The sequence below is a fragment of the Ambystoma mexicanum genome, chromosome 3q (assembly GCF_040938575.1).
Source record: "Ambystoma mexicanum isolate Mex_15411 chromosome 3q, UKY_AmexF1_1, whole genome shotgun sequence".
NCBI classification, from domain to species: Eukaryota; Metazoa; Chordata; class Amphibia; order Caudata; family Ambystomatidae; genus Ambystoma; species Ambystoma mexicanum.
In genome coordinates, this window is record NC_090926.1 from 1,216,868,317 (window position 1) to 1,216,887,730 (window position 19,414).

The following is a 19,414-nucleotide window of genomic DNA, read 5'->3' on the forward strand; positions in this document are numbered from 1 at the left end:
GTTACTATAGGAACTTCATAGAGAACTATGGGACCATAGCTCTTCCCTTGAATGTGGTCTCCTCTCCCAAATTCCCTAAAAATGTCAGGTGGAATGAGGAGTGCACTCAAGCATTTGAAGGCCTAAAGAAAGCCCTTTGTCAAGCTCCAGTCCTAAGAACTCCTGACTATAACCACACCTTCATTGTGCAAACAGTTGCTTCAAATACAGGTATAGGTGCAGTTCTGAGTCAGCTGGATGAGAAAGATAGGAAGCACCCCATGTGCTTCATCAGCAGGAAGCTGAGGGAACCTGAGATAAGGTGGGCAACCATTGAAACAGAATGTTTTGCTATGGTGTGGTCACTGAAGAAGTTTAGACCATACGTGTATGGATCTACTTTTGTGATTCAGACTGGCCACCAACCCTTCAGATGGCTTATGCAAATGAAAGGGGAAAACCCTAAACTACTGAGATGTTCAATCAGCCTTCAAGGGTTTGATTTTACAATTGAACACAGGTCTGGGTGTCACCACCATAATGCTGATGGTCTCTCCAGGATGTTTGACCGACTGGAGTAAGGAGATTCATCCAGGAGTGGATTAAATCCCCCTGTCCCTTGGTCTGGGGGAGGGACGAGTGTTAGGGAGAATTCTCAAGAATGTGCTAATTTCCCTTACCTTTTGAGACCCCCAGCAACTTTGCTGGATTTCTAGGATTTTAATTTTTACCTGGAAAGAGTGCGAGCCTTTTTTCCCACTCTTTCATGTATTTTGATGTGTGTTTTACTTTTGTGTTCTTTGGATATGGAGTTTTAAAACAACTCTATATGCATCATCTTTTTCTTGTGTGTCACACAGCACCTTCAGTGCTGTGGCACAGGGATGTCTTTCAGACTTACCAAGGTTTAAATACCTTCTCTGGGACTGACTACTGTCTCCCAGAGCATGTAAAGTTACATTGTCTTTACTAGTCTTTTTAAATTTACAGACCTAGCACACACTATCTTCCTATAGAGTGATGCAGGAGTTGCCTATCATCCCCTGAGTCTAAGCACTCATGTAACAGTCAAATGTTACCCTTTTCTACTTGAAATGGCAGGTGGCAGTGGTTTTAAACAAACTACCATGATCTTTCCCGACTGCGAACACTGGTAGCTAAAAATCGGGTCAGCCATGTTTTTCAATATGGTGCCCACGACCTATCGGTAAAAACAGACTCTGGTCGACTTTTTTCACCGTTTCTTTTAGAAAAGGTTCTTCTTGTGTTTAACTCTGCGCACCAAACCAGGTTTGGTCCCTTTGTTTGTTGGCTTTTGGCGGGCTTCAGTGCTGAAGCCCTCCTCTGGCACCTGAGTGACTGGGGTGGACAGGATGTGAGGGAGGTGCCCGAAACTCCGTGTGCTTAGTCTCCTATGAGACCTGAATGCACTCTGGCGTGATTGGCCGGCTGGCTGTCCGGTAAGGACAGCCACCCTGCTGTGTGAGTGACAGCCAGGCTGGAATGAATCGAGGAAAACTGTTTAAAAGCAGGCCTCTGGGACTTGGAAAGCAGAGTCGACCACTGGAACGAAAGAACCGAAGACGAGCTGAAGAAAGACGACTGCTGCAACTCCTGGTCCACCGGTGAAGCCCTGCTGCAGGTCCGAATTGCCTGAAACCCGATTGACAGAGAGGCCCTCCAAGGTTAACTTCTTCCCTCGAGTTTGGTGGGACCAACCAACTCGCAAGTCACCTGGACACCGTCCCTATACTGGTCGAATTTTCTTCAGAGTGCTGTTGAAAACAGGATAGCCAGTGGGAAGGATACCACTTTGTGGTCTTTAAGGCACTCACACCTTAAACCGACATTTTGCCAAGCTTGTGGCCTCTTCCCTGGGCAATGAAGGAACCACCCGACGCCCTCCTTCTTATCGCTGCGACTGAATCTCAGGAACAGCGAGATCTGCGGGAACTGCCAGGAACAACTGCGTCAGCTACAGCTCTTCTTCATTTAAAAGGTACTGTGCAAGTGTGGTCCAGAACTCAGTTTGTCCGCGGTGAAAGTTTGTGAAACTTTCCCAACTTTGAAGGCTTGTCCTTCCCCTAAACCAACATCTAACTTTTCATCTGACCAACTACTTCTAAAAACCGTGGCAAAGACTTAACCGTTTACTACCAGAACTGTGCCATCCTATCCAAGACTCAACCATTGACTTTGGCCCATGCCTATTGAATTGAATGGCTGGTAGTAGTAAACTGAAACTATTTGCCCTACCTCTGAAAGTATTTGTGCTTTTGATTCTTTTAACCTTGTTTTTTACCCCTTTTTAAAGTAACTGAAGTGCCATTTTGCTCCCACTTCAGGGGAGCTGAAATTGTTCAGAAACTGATTGGTTGTGTATTGTAGTATATTGGATTATGATATTGAGCTGCTCTTGATAGTGGAATGTTTTCCAACTGACTGTGTGAATAAATGTATGACAATGCACTACTTACCGTAAAAGCATTTCTGATGGTTGTATCTGCTTACAGATTCACATGCTGTGCATAGGTCCGACATCCAGTAGTCACTGCGGAGTATTGCATTTTGTTTTTCGTAGTCAAAAAGGGGACATCGACAAGGCGTGTCTGTAACACTATCCCTATAGTGACGTGCGTTGTACCCACAATCCCTCACGCGTCGAGGTCCCTCTGTTTGTATTTTTTCTGCCCTGAGGGAGCCTTCTATACGTGAGTGAGTACAGAAAAGAGAGAGATGTAGAAAGATGTCTATGTTCCTTCCATCCGAGCAGGGAGGAAGGGTGGGCGCATGTGAATCTAAGCAGATACAACCATCAGAAATGCTTTTACGGTAAGTAATGCATTGTCTTCTGATGTTTGTTAATCTAATTAGAATCACATGCTGTGCATAGACTAGCGAGCAGTACCCGGAGTTGGCGGTGGGTTATGAGAAGGAACAGTAGAGAAAAGATGTCTTAATACTGCCTGTCCCACCTGGGAGTCAGATCTAGAGTGTGCATCTAGACAGTAGTGTTTTGTAAAGGTGTGCACAGAACTCCAGGTAGCCGCTTTGCAGATGGACTCAAGGGGAACATTTGCAATGAACGCTATGGAAGCTCCAGTGCCTGGAGTGGAATGTGCTCTTGGCTTGAAGGGTAGTTCTCTCTTAGCAAGAGTGTAACAGAGAGTGATGCATTGAACAATCTATCTAGATATAGTGGACTTTGAGACTGCATCTCCTTCTCTTCCTGCTGCCACCGAGACAAAGAACTGGTTAGTCTTTCTCAGTGATCTGGTTCTTTCCATGTAGAACATGACAGCTCTGCGTACATCTAGTGTATGCAGACTTTTTTCTCCCAAACTGGAAGGGTTTTGAAAGAACGTTGGTAGTTCTATTGACTGGTTTACATGAAATTTCGAGATGAATTTTGGTGCAAACCTTGGGTGTGTGCGTAGAACCACCTTATCCTTGTGAACTGTTAAGAAGGGGTCTACAACAGAAAGAGCCTGTAGTTCACTTACTCTCCTAACGGAGGTGATAGCTATTAGGAAAGCAGTCTTAAGAGTGAGGTCCTTAAGAGATGCCTTGTGCATGGGTTCAAAGGGAGGGCCCATGAGTCTAGAAAGTACCACATTTAAGTCCCATCCGGGAGCTGGGTTAGCTATCGGAGGGTGTATTCTCTTTACCCCCTCCATGAAGGCTTTGATAACTGGTATCTTCCACCACGACAAGTTAAGTTGGGAAGTGGTGTATGCAGAAAGTGCCGCTAGGTGGACTTTAATGGAATTGAACACTAGACCTGAATCCAGTAAATGGGTCAAGTACAGAACAATGTTCGTGGGAGAGCAGTCAACTGGGTTGATGCTCTTACCTCTACACCAGATGACAAATCTTTTCCACTTGCTAGAATAGCAGTGGCGAGTATTAGGTTTTCTGGCTTCCCTGAGGATATCCATACATCTCTGTGGGAGTTGAGATGTCCAAATTCTATGATCTCAGGAGCCAGGCTGCTAAGTTCATGGTCTGAGGGCATGGATGCAGTGTCCTGCCCTTGTCCTGTGACACTGTGACAGCATGTTGTACGGGCAGGGAAGTTTCACTGGGGGAGATAGGGACATCTCCATCAAGTGAGCGAACCATGGCTGCCGGGCCCACATTGGGGCCACTAGTATCATGGTAACCTGTTCCTGGTGCATCTTGTGCACCACCTTGTTGAGAAGGGGAGTCGGGGGAAAGGCGTAAACAAATTTCCCTGACCATTGAATCGACAGACTGTTCCCCTTGGACTGGTTTTGGGGGTACCTGGAGGCGTAACTTTGGCATTGCGAGTTCTCCAGTGTTGCGAACAGGTCTATTTCCGGGAATCCCCATTGCGTGAAGACGTCTAAGATATGTCTTCGTGCAAATGCCATTCGTACTCTTCGGGCAGGGGGAAGTCTCTGCTGAGTTCGTCTGCTAGCAGATTGAGTTCCCCTGGTATGTGTTGTGACAGTAGGAACATGTTGTGTTTGAGAGCCCACTTCCATATATTCTGTGACAGCTTGGACAGTCCTGGAGAGTGGGTTCCCCCCTGCTTGTTGATGTAGTACATGGCTGTGGTGCTGTCTGTAAGGACCATCACTGTCTTCCCTTGTAGGTGTTCCTGGAAGGCTTTTAGTGCTTTGAACACCGCTAGTAGCTCCAGAAGGTTTATATGCTTGGATGCTACGTTCGGAGTCCAGACTCCGTGAGCAGTTTGATGGGATAGGTGAGCCCCCCATCCTGTGAGGGTGTGGCAAAGGGTTTCCCTATTATCAGGTTTTCCTTTGTCCACCACCGTAGCGAGAGAACCAAGGCTTGCGAGACCACCACTAGATCGTCCCATTGTCCGCTGGCCTGACACCACTGGCTGTTGAGCCACTCTTGCATTGGGCGCATGCGCAGGCGCGCGTGAGGTACCAAATAAATACATAACGCCATCATACCTAGCAAACGCATAGCTTTGCGCACCGTCACCTCTCGACCTGCCACATATTGGGGGATCTGAAACAGCATGTTTTGGACCCTCTCGTTGGAGGGGAAGACGAGGCCGTCCTTTGTTCGAATTAGAGCCCCTAGGAATTGTTTGACTTGGCTGGGGTCTAAGCTGGACTTCTTCTCGTTGATGGAGAAGCCCAGTTGGAACAAAAGGTCTACAGTCTTTTGGGTGTTTGAGAAGCATGTCTCGTAAGACTCCCCTGTTATGAACCAGTCGTCGAGGTAAGGGTATACTGGGATGGATAACCTGCGCAGGTGTGCCGCTGCCACTGCCAGTACCTTCGTGAATACCCTTGGTGCAGATGCTATGCCGAAGCGTAGCACTCTGAACTGGTAGTGTTTGCCCTCTATCATGAACCTGAGGTATTTTCAGTGCGCTGGCAACATTAAAATATGAAAGTATGCATCTTTCATGTCCAGTGTTGTCATGTAATCTCCCTGTGATAGCAGTGGGATCACTTCCTGTAAGGTCACCATACGAAACTTCTGGGGTTTGACAAACTTGTTCGCTGGGCGCAGATCTAATACAGGGCGCATGGTTAGATCCTTTTTGGGTACAAGGAAGTACACTGAATAAATACCTTCCATTACCTGAGATAGAGGCACAACCTCTATGGCTCCTTTTTCCAGCAGTTGGTCCACTTCTTGGAGAAGGATGGCGAGGTGTTCTGGTGTCATGCGGCGTCCCCTCGGGGGTCTGTATGTTGGGGAACTGTTGAACTCTATACAGTAGCCGCGGGCTACGGTGGAAAGTACCCAGCGGTCTGATGTTATTCCCTCCCATGCTGGAAGAAAGGATGTTAAACGGCCCCCGACCGGCGTTGCATGGGAGGGGACGCGAATCTTCGCGTCACTTGGTGGTGTTGTTGGCTTGGGAGCCTCTGGGGGTGGAACCCCGGCCTCTTCCCTTGCCACGACGTTGACCCCTCTGACTGTACTGGCCGCTATTACTCTGGTAGTTGCTGGCAGAGTACTGTTGTTGGTTTTGTTGCTGGCGTTGTCCACGAAAAAAGCGCTTATTACCAAATCCCCGCCTATTAGGAGGTTTAGAAATTTGGTCTAAGGTCTTTATAGTATCAAATTCTTTTTTGCGTTCTCCAGCGCGTCATCCACTGCTCTCCCAAAGAGGTTGGATTCCTCTATGGGTTTATTAATAAGGGATGCTTGTGTTTCCGCCTTAAATCCGGAATTGCGAAGCCAGACGTGACGCTTCAGTAAAATTCCTTGTACCAAAGTGCGGCCAGCCGTCTCTGCTGCATCGAGGGTATTTTTGACGATGCTTTGATTGACCAGACAGCCCTCGTTAACTGTAGCCAGTAAACGAGTCCTTAGGGGTTCGGGAACTTCTTCGATGTCCTGTTTGAGCTTAGCCCATTGAGCATCGGCGTAGCTTGCCAATAGGGTATTATTATTGGCGATTCTGGTAGAGAATGCTGCAGAGGTGGTGATTCTCTTGGCTAGGGCATACAGCTTCTTCCCCTCTTTATCTGGGGGTGCCTCGCTAGTAGATAGTGGGACTTCTGCCCTTTTTCTGGTGTTGGTCACGACCAGGGAGTCCGGGATTGAGTGACCCTTAATATATAATGGGTCTGATTGAGAGGGGGAGAACAGTTTCTCAATCCTCGGATTGACCACCAATGCAGGAGTGGAAAGAGAAGGTGTAATACGTCTCTTAACTGAGGCGAGGATAGGTATAACCTGGCTAGTGGGGGATTTTTCTTTGATAATCCTCTCCACAAAATCGGTGTCTGGGGTGACGTCTCCAGTTTCGATTTCGAAATGCGCTGCTGCCTTCTTCAGCAGTGCATTGAAGGTGGGTTGATCATCGACAGGCGAAGGGTTCCTGACTGGTGTAGTTTCAGTAGACCTGATGACTATACTGCTACTGCCTGTGTCAGTCGACCTAGCCGGTGACTGCCAGGGATTTTGGTCGCCCTCGTCTGTGTCATCCTGGAATCCTTCCTCACCTAGGTTAGTTTCCTCGTGAAAACCTTCCTCTTCTTGTTGGTCCTCAACATAGGTGAACTCATCTTCCTCTTGGAAGAAGGTGTCTTCCTCAGTGGGAGTGTAAGAGTTTATGTCCTCCTGTATGGGGTTATAAAACTTCTGGTATTTAGCCCTTGGACTCTCAAGGGGTGCCTCCCTTGGTCTCTTGGGCGCCCTGTCTTCTGGGATGGACATGCACCTATCTAGTTTGTCCATACAGGTCTGGAACCTTTCAAAGGTCCACTGAGGTCGGCCAGGACGGTCTGGGAAAGAAAAGGGGGTTTCTTCCTCCTGTAATTGTCTGGTTCTCTCCCATAACGTCGAAGAAAGAGGCCTTCGCCTTCTGAGTAGCCTTCTTGCTGGCTAGGGCCTTCCGACGGTGTCGGGAACTGACCTGATCTGTTTTCCGGCGCCTTCGGCGTATCTTTAGCCTTGCGCGCGGTTTTCGGCGTTTCACTCTCCGTACGCCTTTGGCCGTCCTTAGATGCTATGCGCGCGAGGCTTTCGGCGATCATTCTCTCTTCCGAGGGATCGGTCGCCGTCGCGCTAGGGAGCGTCGAGCCTTTGCTCGTCGAGTCCTTGGTCGTCGAGTCATTGGTCGTCGAGTCCTTGTTGGCAACATGAGCGCTCTTGCGATGCGTGTCGCCGGAAATTTTGGTGTTAGCGCCCTTATTTTTAGAGTGCCCAGTCGCCTGTCGCGGAAGCGGTGGCGGGGAGGACTGACGACCCTTACGGTCGGTGGAAGACGTCGGTGGACCCGGCGTCCCCGTTGGTGCTATGGCTGTCTTCGTCTTCGACGAATGAGTGCCTGGGGGTATGTGCTTTGGTGTTTTTCTGTGTGCGTCCTTGTCGCCGGGGTGTTCATCCCCATAAGCTGGGCGTGAGCCGGGCTTGTCGGGGTCGAGGACGGACGGCGAAGAGCGTGAACGCTCCTTTGAGAGGTCTACAGCCTCCGTTACGGGGGCCGTGTAGTCACTATCCTCGTCACACTCGGCGGCGGCAGCAGCAGCGGGCGAGGAGTCAGGCCTAGACATAGTGTAGGCCGCCCACCTTTTGACCATGCGGTCCTTTAGAGTTTTGAGCTTTAGTAATTTGCAGGCCGCACAGCCGTCCTCCTGGTGATCGAGGGGTAAGCAACGGTTGCACCGTTTATGCTTATCCTTCCAGGTATATTTACCCTTGCAAAGCGGGCAAAACCTAAATGGCGTCCTCTCCATAGCTGAGGGTAATAGGTGTGACTACGACCTCAAAAGAGAGGGAGGGGAAAGAGAAAGGCATTCTTAAAGAAAAGAAAGAAAGAAAGAAAGCAAGACCACAAAGCCCCACTCTCCCTACTGTGTATGGCCGGCCACGTGTTCGGCAGCGCCGAAGGATCTCCTCTGCTCGTCCTTCCGTCGAAGATCTTGCTCGCCGGCGAAACGGCTCTGCGTCGAGGGAGGGATCTATCGTTATTGGTATTAATAACAAACGACCAAAAGTCGAAGAATCTATTTGGCAATGTCTCTCGAGGAGCTCCGCATAAAGGCGACCAGTAGCTGGGTGGAAAAAAACAATCTGAGGGACCTCGACGCGTGAGGGATTGTGGGTACAACGCACGTCACTATAGGGATAGTGTTACAGACACGCCTTGTCGACGTCCCCTTTTCGACTACGAAAAACAAAATGCAATACTCCGCAGTGACCACTGGATGTCAGACCTATGCACAGCATGTGATTCTAAGCAGATTAACAAACATAAGAAATTATTTTACCAAGAAACCTTGAGTAAGTGTTTGTTTGAATCACTGTGATTGCTAGTTCTTTGTGTAACCTCTTGTACTGCTCACTTTACTCTTGATATAAGTCTGGCTGCTCAGCCACTTCTACCACATTACTGAGTAGTACAGGCTTATACCAAAGGTGAAATTGTACTGACACTTGTAGTCTTAATTGTGTGTAGTGTTCCCAAAGGGTACTGCATGTGATTCTGTCTAACACGGAACACTACACTCATTATTACACATGCAAACCACTAGACATCTCACCCCTCTTTAACTGTACTATGACTGTATCTCAGGGTACCTGTGAAAACTGTATAGGTTGTGTAAAGCGCAGACCTATATAATCAGCAAATGGATGATCCTAGGTCTCTAATCCATTTCACAGCCTCCTCTGGGTCTTCAGTGGATTTGGTGCGAGAAGGCATGTATAATTCAAGGATAGCCGGTTTAACCAGAGCGGTTTTCAAATTTGTATCTCTTGCTAATTTCTTTGCTTCAGCAAAACCCTTCCTCTTTTCCATCAAATCCTTTGCAAAATCTGGGTAAATGGCCACTTGTTCCTTGTTGTAGTAAACTCGGTCCTTCTCTCTTGCTGCCTTCAGCAACATTTCTTTTGCATTTACTTTAGTAAAAACCATTAGGATTTGTCTGTGCGTTGTATTATTATTGGGTTCCCCAATTCTGAATGCGTAGTCCAAGTCCCGTGGTTGCAAAGTATCCTGACCAAATATTTCGGTTAGCACCTTTAGCAAGACATCTTCCAACCGTTTGTCCACAGTAGTAGTTTCCGGAAGGCCCACCGGTTGAGGTACTACAACCTGACTCTTAAATCCAGTTCCAAGTTTTTTTTACTTCACATCAGTCAGCTCCTTCATCAAATTATTATAAACAAAGTACCTGCCAGCTATTTCTGATGCCAAACCTGCTGACCCCTTCTCTACCTGGCTCACTCTCCCTTCCAAGTTAGAGACCAAGGTCTTCATCTCTCCCACATCCAAAGCCACTTTCAACAATAAAGGGCTATGTACATCCTCCTTGTCCACCTTGGATTTTTTCGGGACAGGGTTCTCTGGGACGCCAATCTTTTTATTGGTGTTCAAAGAAGTTAACATCATTTAAATATCAAACTTCAGGGAGACGGGAGCTCCAGGTTCAAGCTGCTGGATGCTCAGCCAACATTTCGGAATCCTCTGCTTAACCCCTCCTTGCGTTCAGAACTATCCTATCTCGCCTTCAGGAAACACTTGAAGACCTGTTTCTTTAATTAACTTTTTGCCCCACCTGTACCCTTGCTGGATTCTGCCCTTCCTGCAACCAGCACCTAGAAGCCCATGGGTTGTTTGCATGAGCTTCTAGGTTTTACAAATGTAAAATAAATAAATAAACTTACATTCTACAGTCACTACCACCTCCTGGGTCCTGTTGCCTAAAGGGTTGGTGGCTGTACAGAGGACGGGTGCAGGCTGGTTTCTTCTGGTGCTCTGCCACTCGATCATGCTCCCGGTATTCAAGCACTTCACTGAGGGAGATGGGTTCCCATCCGCTTCGCAGGTGATGGCATCGCCTACGGCTAGGTTCTGGCTGCTTGGGCAGAGGCTCTCACTAAATCCTGGTGGATCTGAAATTATTCAGAGGCGAACATGAAGAAACAATATTAGCATTTATCATATAAAAAGAGAGCGCCATAAACCGAATCAAGGCAAGTCTTCTTTATTCAGAAAAACAAACAAATCTTGTCATAGAAAATGCTGTATAAAATATTTGGGTATTGAATTGTACATTTTAATTCTACTATAAATGGCACTGGATAAGAAACATGCAACTGTGAAACAAGAATAAGTATCTTGAGGCAGAGCACAACTTAGCACCCGTGGTGGACGTGGCAGCCAATCAGGTTCCTCAGACAGCATCCTGAATCTCACAATCTAGTGTTTTGCACCTGCCACCGCCACCTCCCTTCCCTCCACCCTCGCTTGGGCCTAGAACTTGGGCCTTAGTCACGGCGCAGGTATTATTCATATTGCACATAGCTGGGCTACATCGAAGAATGTCACATGTTATAAATATAGGATGTTTCTAGGTGTAGAATGAGATGGGCAAAAAAACTTTGTCTAAAATTGTTAGGGAGAATTTTCATTTCTGTGCTAATTCCCTTCAACCTTAGAAACCCCCAGCTCTTTTGCTGGACAAAGAACTTTTTCATTTTAATCCTGGAGTGAGTGAGTGAGACCCTTTTCTCATTCTCTCATGCGATTACCTTATTTGGATTTTGTGTTTTCACTGTTTTTGGAGTCTGACAAACTCAATAGGCATCCGCTTTTTGTATGGTGATAAACAGCACCTTCAGTGCAGTGTCACAGAGAAATCCTGTAGATTTATCATAAGGTTTAAATTCATTTTCTTGTGTGAACTACAGTTCCCAAGAATAGTAAAGTGAAATTGACTTAACTTATCGTTCCATTTGTAGGTCCAGCACACACCATCTTATGCGTAAGTGCTTGGGGGGGTTACATAGTAGCCCCTTATCCTACTTTCTCATGTAACATTTTTATGTTACCCTCACTACTAAGTGGCTGGTGGCAGTGGTTTAATTTTACCATTGTGAATTTCTACCGTAGGCTGAATCCTCAGCTGCAGCACAGCAGCCATGGGGGACCATTTTTGTAAAAATTGCCACGGTCCTCTTTTTTTCAAACCACTTTCTGTTTAGGAGGTCTTTCTTGGCTTTTACTTAGTGCGAGAAAGGTTTGAGGACTTTTTTGTCTTGCCTTTGGCGGCCTTAAGCCCTGAAGCCCGGCCCTGGCTCCAGTGTGGCTGGAAGGACAGTAAGTGAGGGAGGGTCCCGAAACTCCCCAGTCCTTTGTCTCTAGGAATGCCTGAATAGACAGCCACGCTGCTGTGTGTGATTGACAGCGTAGGCTGTGCATGAATGGGAGAAACCTACTTAAAAGGTGAGGGTTTTGGGACTACAGGCAGAGTCAACCACTGGGAGTAACACCTGAGAAATAAAACCATGAACGAAGCCTGCTGCAACCTCCTGGACCTTGGAATTGCCCGGTGAAGCCCTGTTGCTGTGCAGACCTCCTTTTTCACCTCAACAGAGAAGCTCCGGACGGAACAACTTCTCCCACTAGGTTAGGGGGACCAACTAACCCAGAGACGAACTCCACTGGACCACCATCCCCGATGTGCTGTGCTTCTCCATTGCTGTGAGAGCCCAATGCCAGGGGTCGAGTGTCCGTAGTCGAGGACAAAGTCTACCGCGGAACAAATTCTGCTAGAAACTCCAGGCGACTCCTAAAGACCATCCCGAAGCAGGACTTCTAGATACAGAGTCCCCACACCAGAGTGCAGGACCGAGGGAGCAAAGAGAATCCAACCGGCATCCAAGATCTGCATCAGTGCTGTTTGGTAATGGCTGAAACCACGAAGTGCTGCTGAACCGAAAAGTGCCCATAGCTGCTGCTGGCTTCCCAAGTACCGCTGCAGAAGCCCTCCAGACGTCCTCCCTCTTGCCCTATGACTGAGGCTCAGGAACTAGGGTCTGCAGCGCTGTAGAAAGAAATAATCCAGATGGACCACTCTTCTTCTAACCAGAGGTACTGTTTAGGCTTGGGGTACTTTATTGCCTTTAGCTGTGCTTTTCTCACTGGAGACTCGCATTGGCTACCTTTATTTCGAATTGACTGCAAATCCCCTCTCACAAGTTTAACAGCTAGTTCCCCTACAGAGATTTTTCTGAAACTCTAACTTTGTGCAAGACTTGTTATCCGAAAAGTGCATCAGATACATAGACTGTGTTCAAATGACTTAGGCTGTCCTGGCTCCCTGAAGACACTCTTCTTAATCCATTGACTTTGATACTGCTTGCCCCTCTATAGGTTGAAGCTTGTTAACCCTGTTACTGCTGGGCAAAGGCGCTGCCTAGACTTCATTGGAGGTTTTAATTGTCCTCACATTAAAGTTTGAATTAAGAAAGCGTGCCCAACAACATAGTGTGTCCTAATAGCGTAACTGTGTTGAATCTTGCATCTAGATTGTAAACCCATAACATTGAGTGTACCCTAATAGCGTCGCTGTATTGAATCTTGCATCTAGACTGCGTGCCCAACAACATTGAGTTTGCCCTAACAGCATCACTGGGCCTCATTACGACCCAGGCGGTAAGGCACATGAGGACACCACAGCAGCGGACGAGACAGCGACCACAGAGCTGCCAACAACAGCTGAAGGGGAGGCTGATGGCACCCAGTCCGCTGCCACAAGTTCAGTGGGTGAGGCAGCAGCCACAGCCCCACTCAGTGACGTGGATGTAGAAGCGGAGGAGTACGTGGACCTAGATGGAACCATCCATGTGGAATGTACACACACCCCAAACTCCCCTTATCCCCCCCAACACGCCACTCAGGGCACACTCTCCAGCCCCATGCTGGATTCTGCAGTTCTGCTGCACAGTTCAGACTTCACTAGCACCCCAGAGGCCAGCCCTGCAATGGTCCACCCAGCCGCAGCACCCTCAACTACAGCAGCCCCCACTGACATGGAGGCACGGCTGTCAAGGGTGGAGGCAAGGCAGGACTCTATGATCGAGCTTGTGCGGCAATATGTGGCTGACAGAGAGATCTGTCAGGCCAATGCTGGGACCATTGCGGCCATTAACACCATTGCAGTCATGATCCGTGACAGTTTGGGGGCCGTCACTCAGGTCCTAACCAGCATGCTACAGCACATGCAGCGCCAACAACCAGCACCGGTGATGCCAATACCATCTGCATCCACCCCATCCTCCACACCTGCATCCTCCACCCCCTCGAGACCTGTGCGGATGATAAGGCGGAGTGCAAGGCAGACCGAAATGCTGCCCCCGGACAGTAAAAAAGCCTTCAAATAGTGTGGGATGACAATGGGTGAGGGGGGAGGTGGTGTTGGTGGTATAGAGGGGATTAAAGGGATGTTCATTGGGAAGTATGGGGTGTTCATTGGGGGTATGCAGTGTTTATTGGGGGGTATGGGGTGTTTGGGTGTTTTGGGGGAATGGGGAGGGCGTGTGAGTGGTGGAGGGAGAAAGCACTGTTTTGTAAATTACCTTAATACACCTGTTGTGTTTGAAATCATTTAATGCCTGGACATTGTTCATTTCGTGAATGTCCATTCAATTCATGACAGCGCACAGTGCCCAACTCCCCACACACCCTGTGTCCATGTCAACACGGTCCCAGTGCTCAGTGTAGCACTGACACATAACCATCAACGTCCATGTGGTTCAGAAGTAATCGTCAATCAGTGACTGGCGTACAGCACAGCCATCTTGTGCATCACGTACTGGCAGGGGTGATGCTTCTCCTCCATCATCCTCATCATCATCCTCACCCGGTGCATGCGTGTCAATGTCAGTTGGCAGTGGTACATTTCTCCAGGTGCACGTGTTGTTCAGCAAGACACAGACCACGGTGATCTTTGCCACCTTCTCAGGGCCATAAAGGAGTGCTCCACCAGACCTGCTTAGGCAGCGGAACCGTGCCTTCAACAGGCCAAAGGTATGTTCAATCACGACACGGGTATGGGTATGAACTCGATTGTACTCCTCTTCGTGCCTGATACACGGGTTCCGCACAGGGGTATGTAGCCACGGCTTCAAGGGATAGCCTCATTCACCTGCATGGGAGCACAATGAGGTATGTGTGAGTCAATCAGAGCTGACACCTTCAGGATTCACGTCCATGGCCGCAGCTATTTGGTTTTGACATGCACATTTCCCTGTATGTATGCACACAGATTTATTTGATGCATTGTGTACTGTAATATGGCATGCTTGTGCGTATTGCTTTTTGTCATTGATGTACGGCATTGATGTGTCATGTTCGGGTTGGGATGTTCAGGTCATAAGTGTTTAGCTCTGGGTGCATTGTCCACTCACCACCCATTCCCACCCAGGTGGAGTATGTTCCCCCCCCTCACAACCCCGATGCACTGCCATGGGCCAGTCAGGCAACTCACCAAGCAGCCACGTCGTCCAGCATGTCGCGCCATGTAGCAGGGTAGCGTGGAGTTACGCAGCACCATGGCATCATGTGTAGATCCGGGATATCGGGCGCAACAATGTGTGATGATCTTGCTGGAGTTACATACCTTCTGCACATTGATGGAGTGGTATTGCTTGCGATTGCGGTACACCACCTCATTGGCATGAGGGGCCACCAATTCTACATGGGTGCAGTCGAGGGCACTGACGCAATTGGGCATGCCTGCCAGTGCATGGAAGCCTAATTTGGTATCAGCGAGCTCCTGGCCAGTTCGTGGTAGGTGAATGTGGATGCTTGCATGCTTCAGGAGGGCATCAAGCACTTGGGTCAGCATGCGTGAGAAGAGTGGTTGTGATATGCCATGCAGCTGGCCCACTGTGTGCTGGTAGGGGCCTTTGGCCAGGAAGGGGAGCACAGACACCACCTTTAGTAGAGGGGGAATGGCAGTGCGGATTTCTATCAGGCTGACAATGTCGTCGTGTATCATGTCCACTATAGTGGTGATGGTGTCCCGGTCCAACCGGTACAGGGTGTGGATCTGCTCTGGGGTTCGATTGAATGGACTGGGTCTGATGCGAGGGATTGGTGGCTGCCTACGTGGTACCACTGGCTGCAATGGTGGAACTTGCTGGGCTGTCTCACCCTCCTTCTCCTCCTGCGTCTCCTCTGTGCAGCATGTTGTTGTAGCTCTAGTTGTTGCTGTTGTTGTAGCAGTACAGGCATGTCCTCCAGCCCCATGATTGCCAAGTGGGATTGTTTTGGTGTAGGAAGGGGTGTGGTGTGTGGGTGTACTTCTTTTGTACTGGGACAGGCTCCATTGACTCCACCTGTGGTGACTGTGTGCACCTGTTGCAGTTGCCTGCACTGCAGGTTGCTATTTGCGGGTGGTCCGCGATGCCTGTAATGGTGCCGTCGTGCAGGCCATAATTACCGCCATCGGGATGCCGGTAAGTGCATGCCCACGTAACTTGTGATGTCCTCCTGTGAACGGCATCCCGGTATTGGCGCCGTGAAGGGGCGGGAGTACACGTGCATGCCGGTAAGAAGGGGCACGGTATGGGCGGTGGCGGTATTGGCAGGTTGTCGCCTCGTAATTGCCCGGACCCGTTAACGATGCCGGTAATGCCATTCCGCCTTCCTTTTTTCATTACCTCAATACTCGTAATGAGGCCCCTAGTCTTTATCACGGAAACCTGGTTCTCCGACGACTTTGCCCCTGTTGCTCATGAAGCCTTCCCTCCGTCCCTCGACTACTCCCTCATTACACTCAACAGACCCACTAGAGGAGGTGGAGTAGCAGTCGTTTTCAAATCACACTTCTCTGTCTCACTCGCCGACTGACAAACAATCACTCTTCTTGGGAATCGCTGCTCGTCAAACTATCACTCCCCCAGACGTTCTCCCACAGCTTCCTAATCATCTCCAGACCCCCCTGGCTATGACAGACATTTCACAGCCAACCTCTGTGACTCTATAGCCACCATCCAAGTAAACCACCCCTCTCTCACTCTTCTAGGGGACTTCAATATCTGGCTAGACATTCCCACCAACCCCATTGACCCACTCACTGGTCGACAGCCTTGATGCGCTTAACCTCTGCCTTCACATGAACAGCCCAACACAGACACACCCTTGATACCATCTTCAGCTCCCATGCTAAGATAATCTAACCCCACCCTGTACCTCTCATCTGGTCTGATCACTTCATTGTTCCTTTCACCATCCGCTCGCCTGCCTCCATGCCCACCTTTGCGCCAGCTGCCCCCCTCCGCCGCAAATGCTGGAAGAAACGGAAATCCTCCCTGACCTAGCCAAAGCACTCCTTCAGAGACCTCCCTCAACCATCCCACGCAATAAACTATTAACCATCGACTCCTTTGACTACTGGCTCAATATCTCACTATTCCAGCTCACCCCCACCTGCCAATCCTCCGCTCGCCGTGGTCCTAATCCCACATGGTTTACACCACAACTGAAGATTGCGAAACAACTGAATAAATCCCTCAAATGCAAATGGCGGAAAAGTAAAACCATGCTGAGTAGATCTACCCCCTCGCCCTGCACCATCGCGACTACAAAGCTGAAATCTGAAAAGCTAAAAAAGCCCACTACAACTCTCGAATTCTCAACTGTGGAAACCGCAGTAAGGAACTCCACAAAATCATTTCTGAATTTGTCAAACCGACCTGTACCTCAGCCCAATCCACCCCATCTCAATCACTCTGTGGCTTGCTCTCTCTCCACTTCTACACCACTGCTCTCAACAGAACAACTTCTCTTAAAAACAAACTGGCTCTCCTCTCACCACCGCATAATCCGCCCGCTCTATCACTCACCCGCCGCTCGCCACGACAACAACTGAACCCACTTTCGACTCGTTCGCACCAATCTTGAGAGATTAATTTCTTGACATTCTCTCTGCGCGGAACAATCTGGCTTCCCGTTGATCCCTGCCCCGCCACAGTCCTCAAAGAAATATTCTCATCCACCTGCACAGGAGAGTATGCAAGAACCATCCTAAATGACTCCCTCAGCTCCGGAATCTTCCCCGACACCCTCAAAACTGCACAGTCAAGCCTCTTCTAAAAAAACCTTCCCTCGACCCCAAAAACTACTGCCCCATCTCAAACACCAGGTTCCTCGCTAAACTCATGGATCGAACCGCATACTCCCAACTAAACGCCTTTGTCGAATCCAACAACCTCTTGGACCCCACACAATCAGGCTTCAGACCACGACACAGAACCAAAACCACTCTGGCCTCAATCTGGGACGATCTTAAGATCACTGTGTACTCTGCAGGATGCGCTGTACTAATCCTCCTAGACCTCTCTGCCGCCTTCCACAGAATTAACCACTCAATCCTACTTGTCCGCCTCCACTCCCTAGGAATCCGTGGAAACTCTCTCAAATGGATAGCCTCCTTCCTCAACAAGAAACAAATAACCCTCCTCTCCACCTTTGCTTCCGTCGCCCGACCAGTCAATACTGAAGTACCACAAGGTATCAGCCCTCCTGTTCAACCTCTAGATGTCCACCCTCCCTGGAATAATCCGCCCGCACAATATCCTGTGCTATCACTACGCCGATGACACCCAAATAATCCTAAAACTCCTCAATTCTGACTCCAACTCCCAGCCCGACCTTGCAGCCTGCCTCCTTTACATTGATCGTTGGATGACTACAAACCACCTCCTCCTAAACCCCACTAAAACCGAAATCATTGAGTGCGGCAACACCAAGCTTCTCCCCCACCCTTTATCTTGGCCCACATCCATGGGCAATCCACCCACCACCTCGGCCACAGTAAAAAACCTTGGACGCACTCGACTCAAACACAACCCTCTCCCGCCAAATCAACAATGTCTTGTCATTACCACCTCAAAATTCTTAAGACGCCTTTTTCCCTACCTCTCATTTCCTAACAGACTTGCCGCTGTTCAGTCTATTGTAATGTTGAGATTGGACTACGCTAACTTCCTCTAATTCGGAGTCCATGCATACCACCTCATTAAATTACAAAGAACACATAACGCTGCAGCCAAAATGCTTTTAGCAGTGGGCCGAAGAGACCACACCTCACCAGTTCTCAGAACTCTCCACTGGCACCAAGTTGGACGAAGGGCCACTTTCAAAACCCTATGCATAACCCACCGAGCAGTGCACAAATCCGGCCCTCTATACCCGCTAGACAAGCTTAAACCCTACCACCCACTGCGCACTCTAAGATCAAGCTCCGCCCTCCATTTAGTGATACCAAACACCAACTCAGTCAGGTTAGGAGGATCCTTATTCTCAGCCTTGGACCCCACTCTATGGAATTTGCTTGCACCGCACATCCGACTCACTGAAGACTACTTGTCATTCCGCAAACTACTGAAAACGTGGCTCTTCCCATAACACCAATATATGACCACCCAAGATATGTCCAATCCCTCCAGCAACCGAACGATGAAACACACAACGAAGCTGTCCTACCTGATGCACACCCACATGATAGGACACAATGGAGGGATCAGAGGGAATGATTGGAGTGAATGGAGTCGATGGATGGAGTAAACGGAGTGAATAGTTGCAGCAAACAGAAAATCAGAGTTGATCGAACAGAAAAAAAAGGAGTAATGGAGTGGAAGGTACGGATAGAGTGACTTAAACGGATAGACTGAATGGAACGAATGAAGCGGATAGAGCGGAAGGAGCAGATAGACCGGAAGGAGCGGATGACGCGGACAAATCGGATGGATCGAATGGAACAGATGGAGTGGATGACACGGATGGAGTGGATGAAACGGAAGGAGTGGACGAAACGGAAGGAGTGGACGGAACGGAAGGAGAGAACGGAACTGATGGAGAGAATGGAACTGATGGAGTGAACGGAACGGATGGAGAGGACGGAATGGATGGTGTGGACGTCGCAGACGGTGCGGATGTCACGGATGGTGCGATGTCACGGGTGGTGCGGATTTTCACAGATGGTGCGGATGTCACGGATGCTGCAGATGTCACGGATGCTGCGAACGGTGCAGATGTCATGGTTGGTGCTGATGACGCAGATGGTGCAGATGTTAGGGATGGTACGGACGTCGCGGATGGTGTGGATGTCACCGATGGCGTGGATGCCACGGATGGTCCGGAGGTCACGGATAGAGGCAACACCTGTTCACCACA

The 19,414-nt window shown here is 49.1% G+C and overlaps 1 protein-coding gene across 1 annotated transcript in view; it reads right to left on the reverse strand.

Moving 5' to 3' along the window:
• The window catches only part of LOC138447769 (intercellular adhesion molecule 1-like), a 447,430-nt gene that overhangs the window by 155,984 nt on the left and 272,032 nt on the right, over positions 1 to 19,414 (reverse strand). Inside the window, exon 6 of the mRNA XM_069604102.1 lies at positions 10,114 to 10,341. Within this exon, the coding sequence (XP_069460203.1) occupies positions 10,114 to 10,341 (228 nt within the window). The remainder of the gene's footprint in view (positions 1 to 10,113; positions 10,342 to 19,414) is intronic.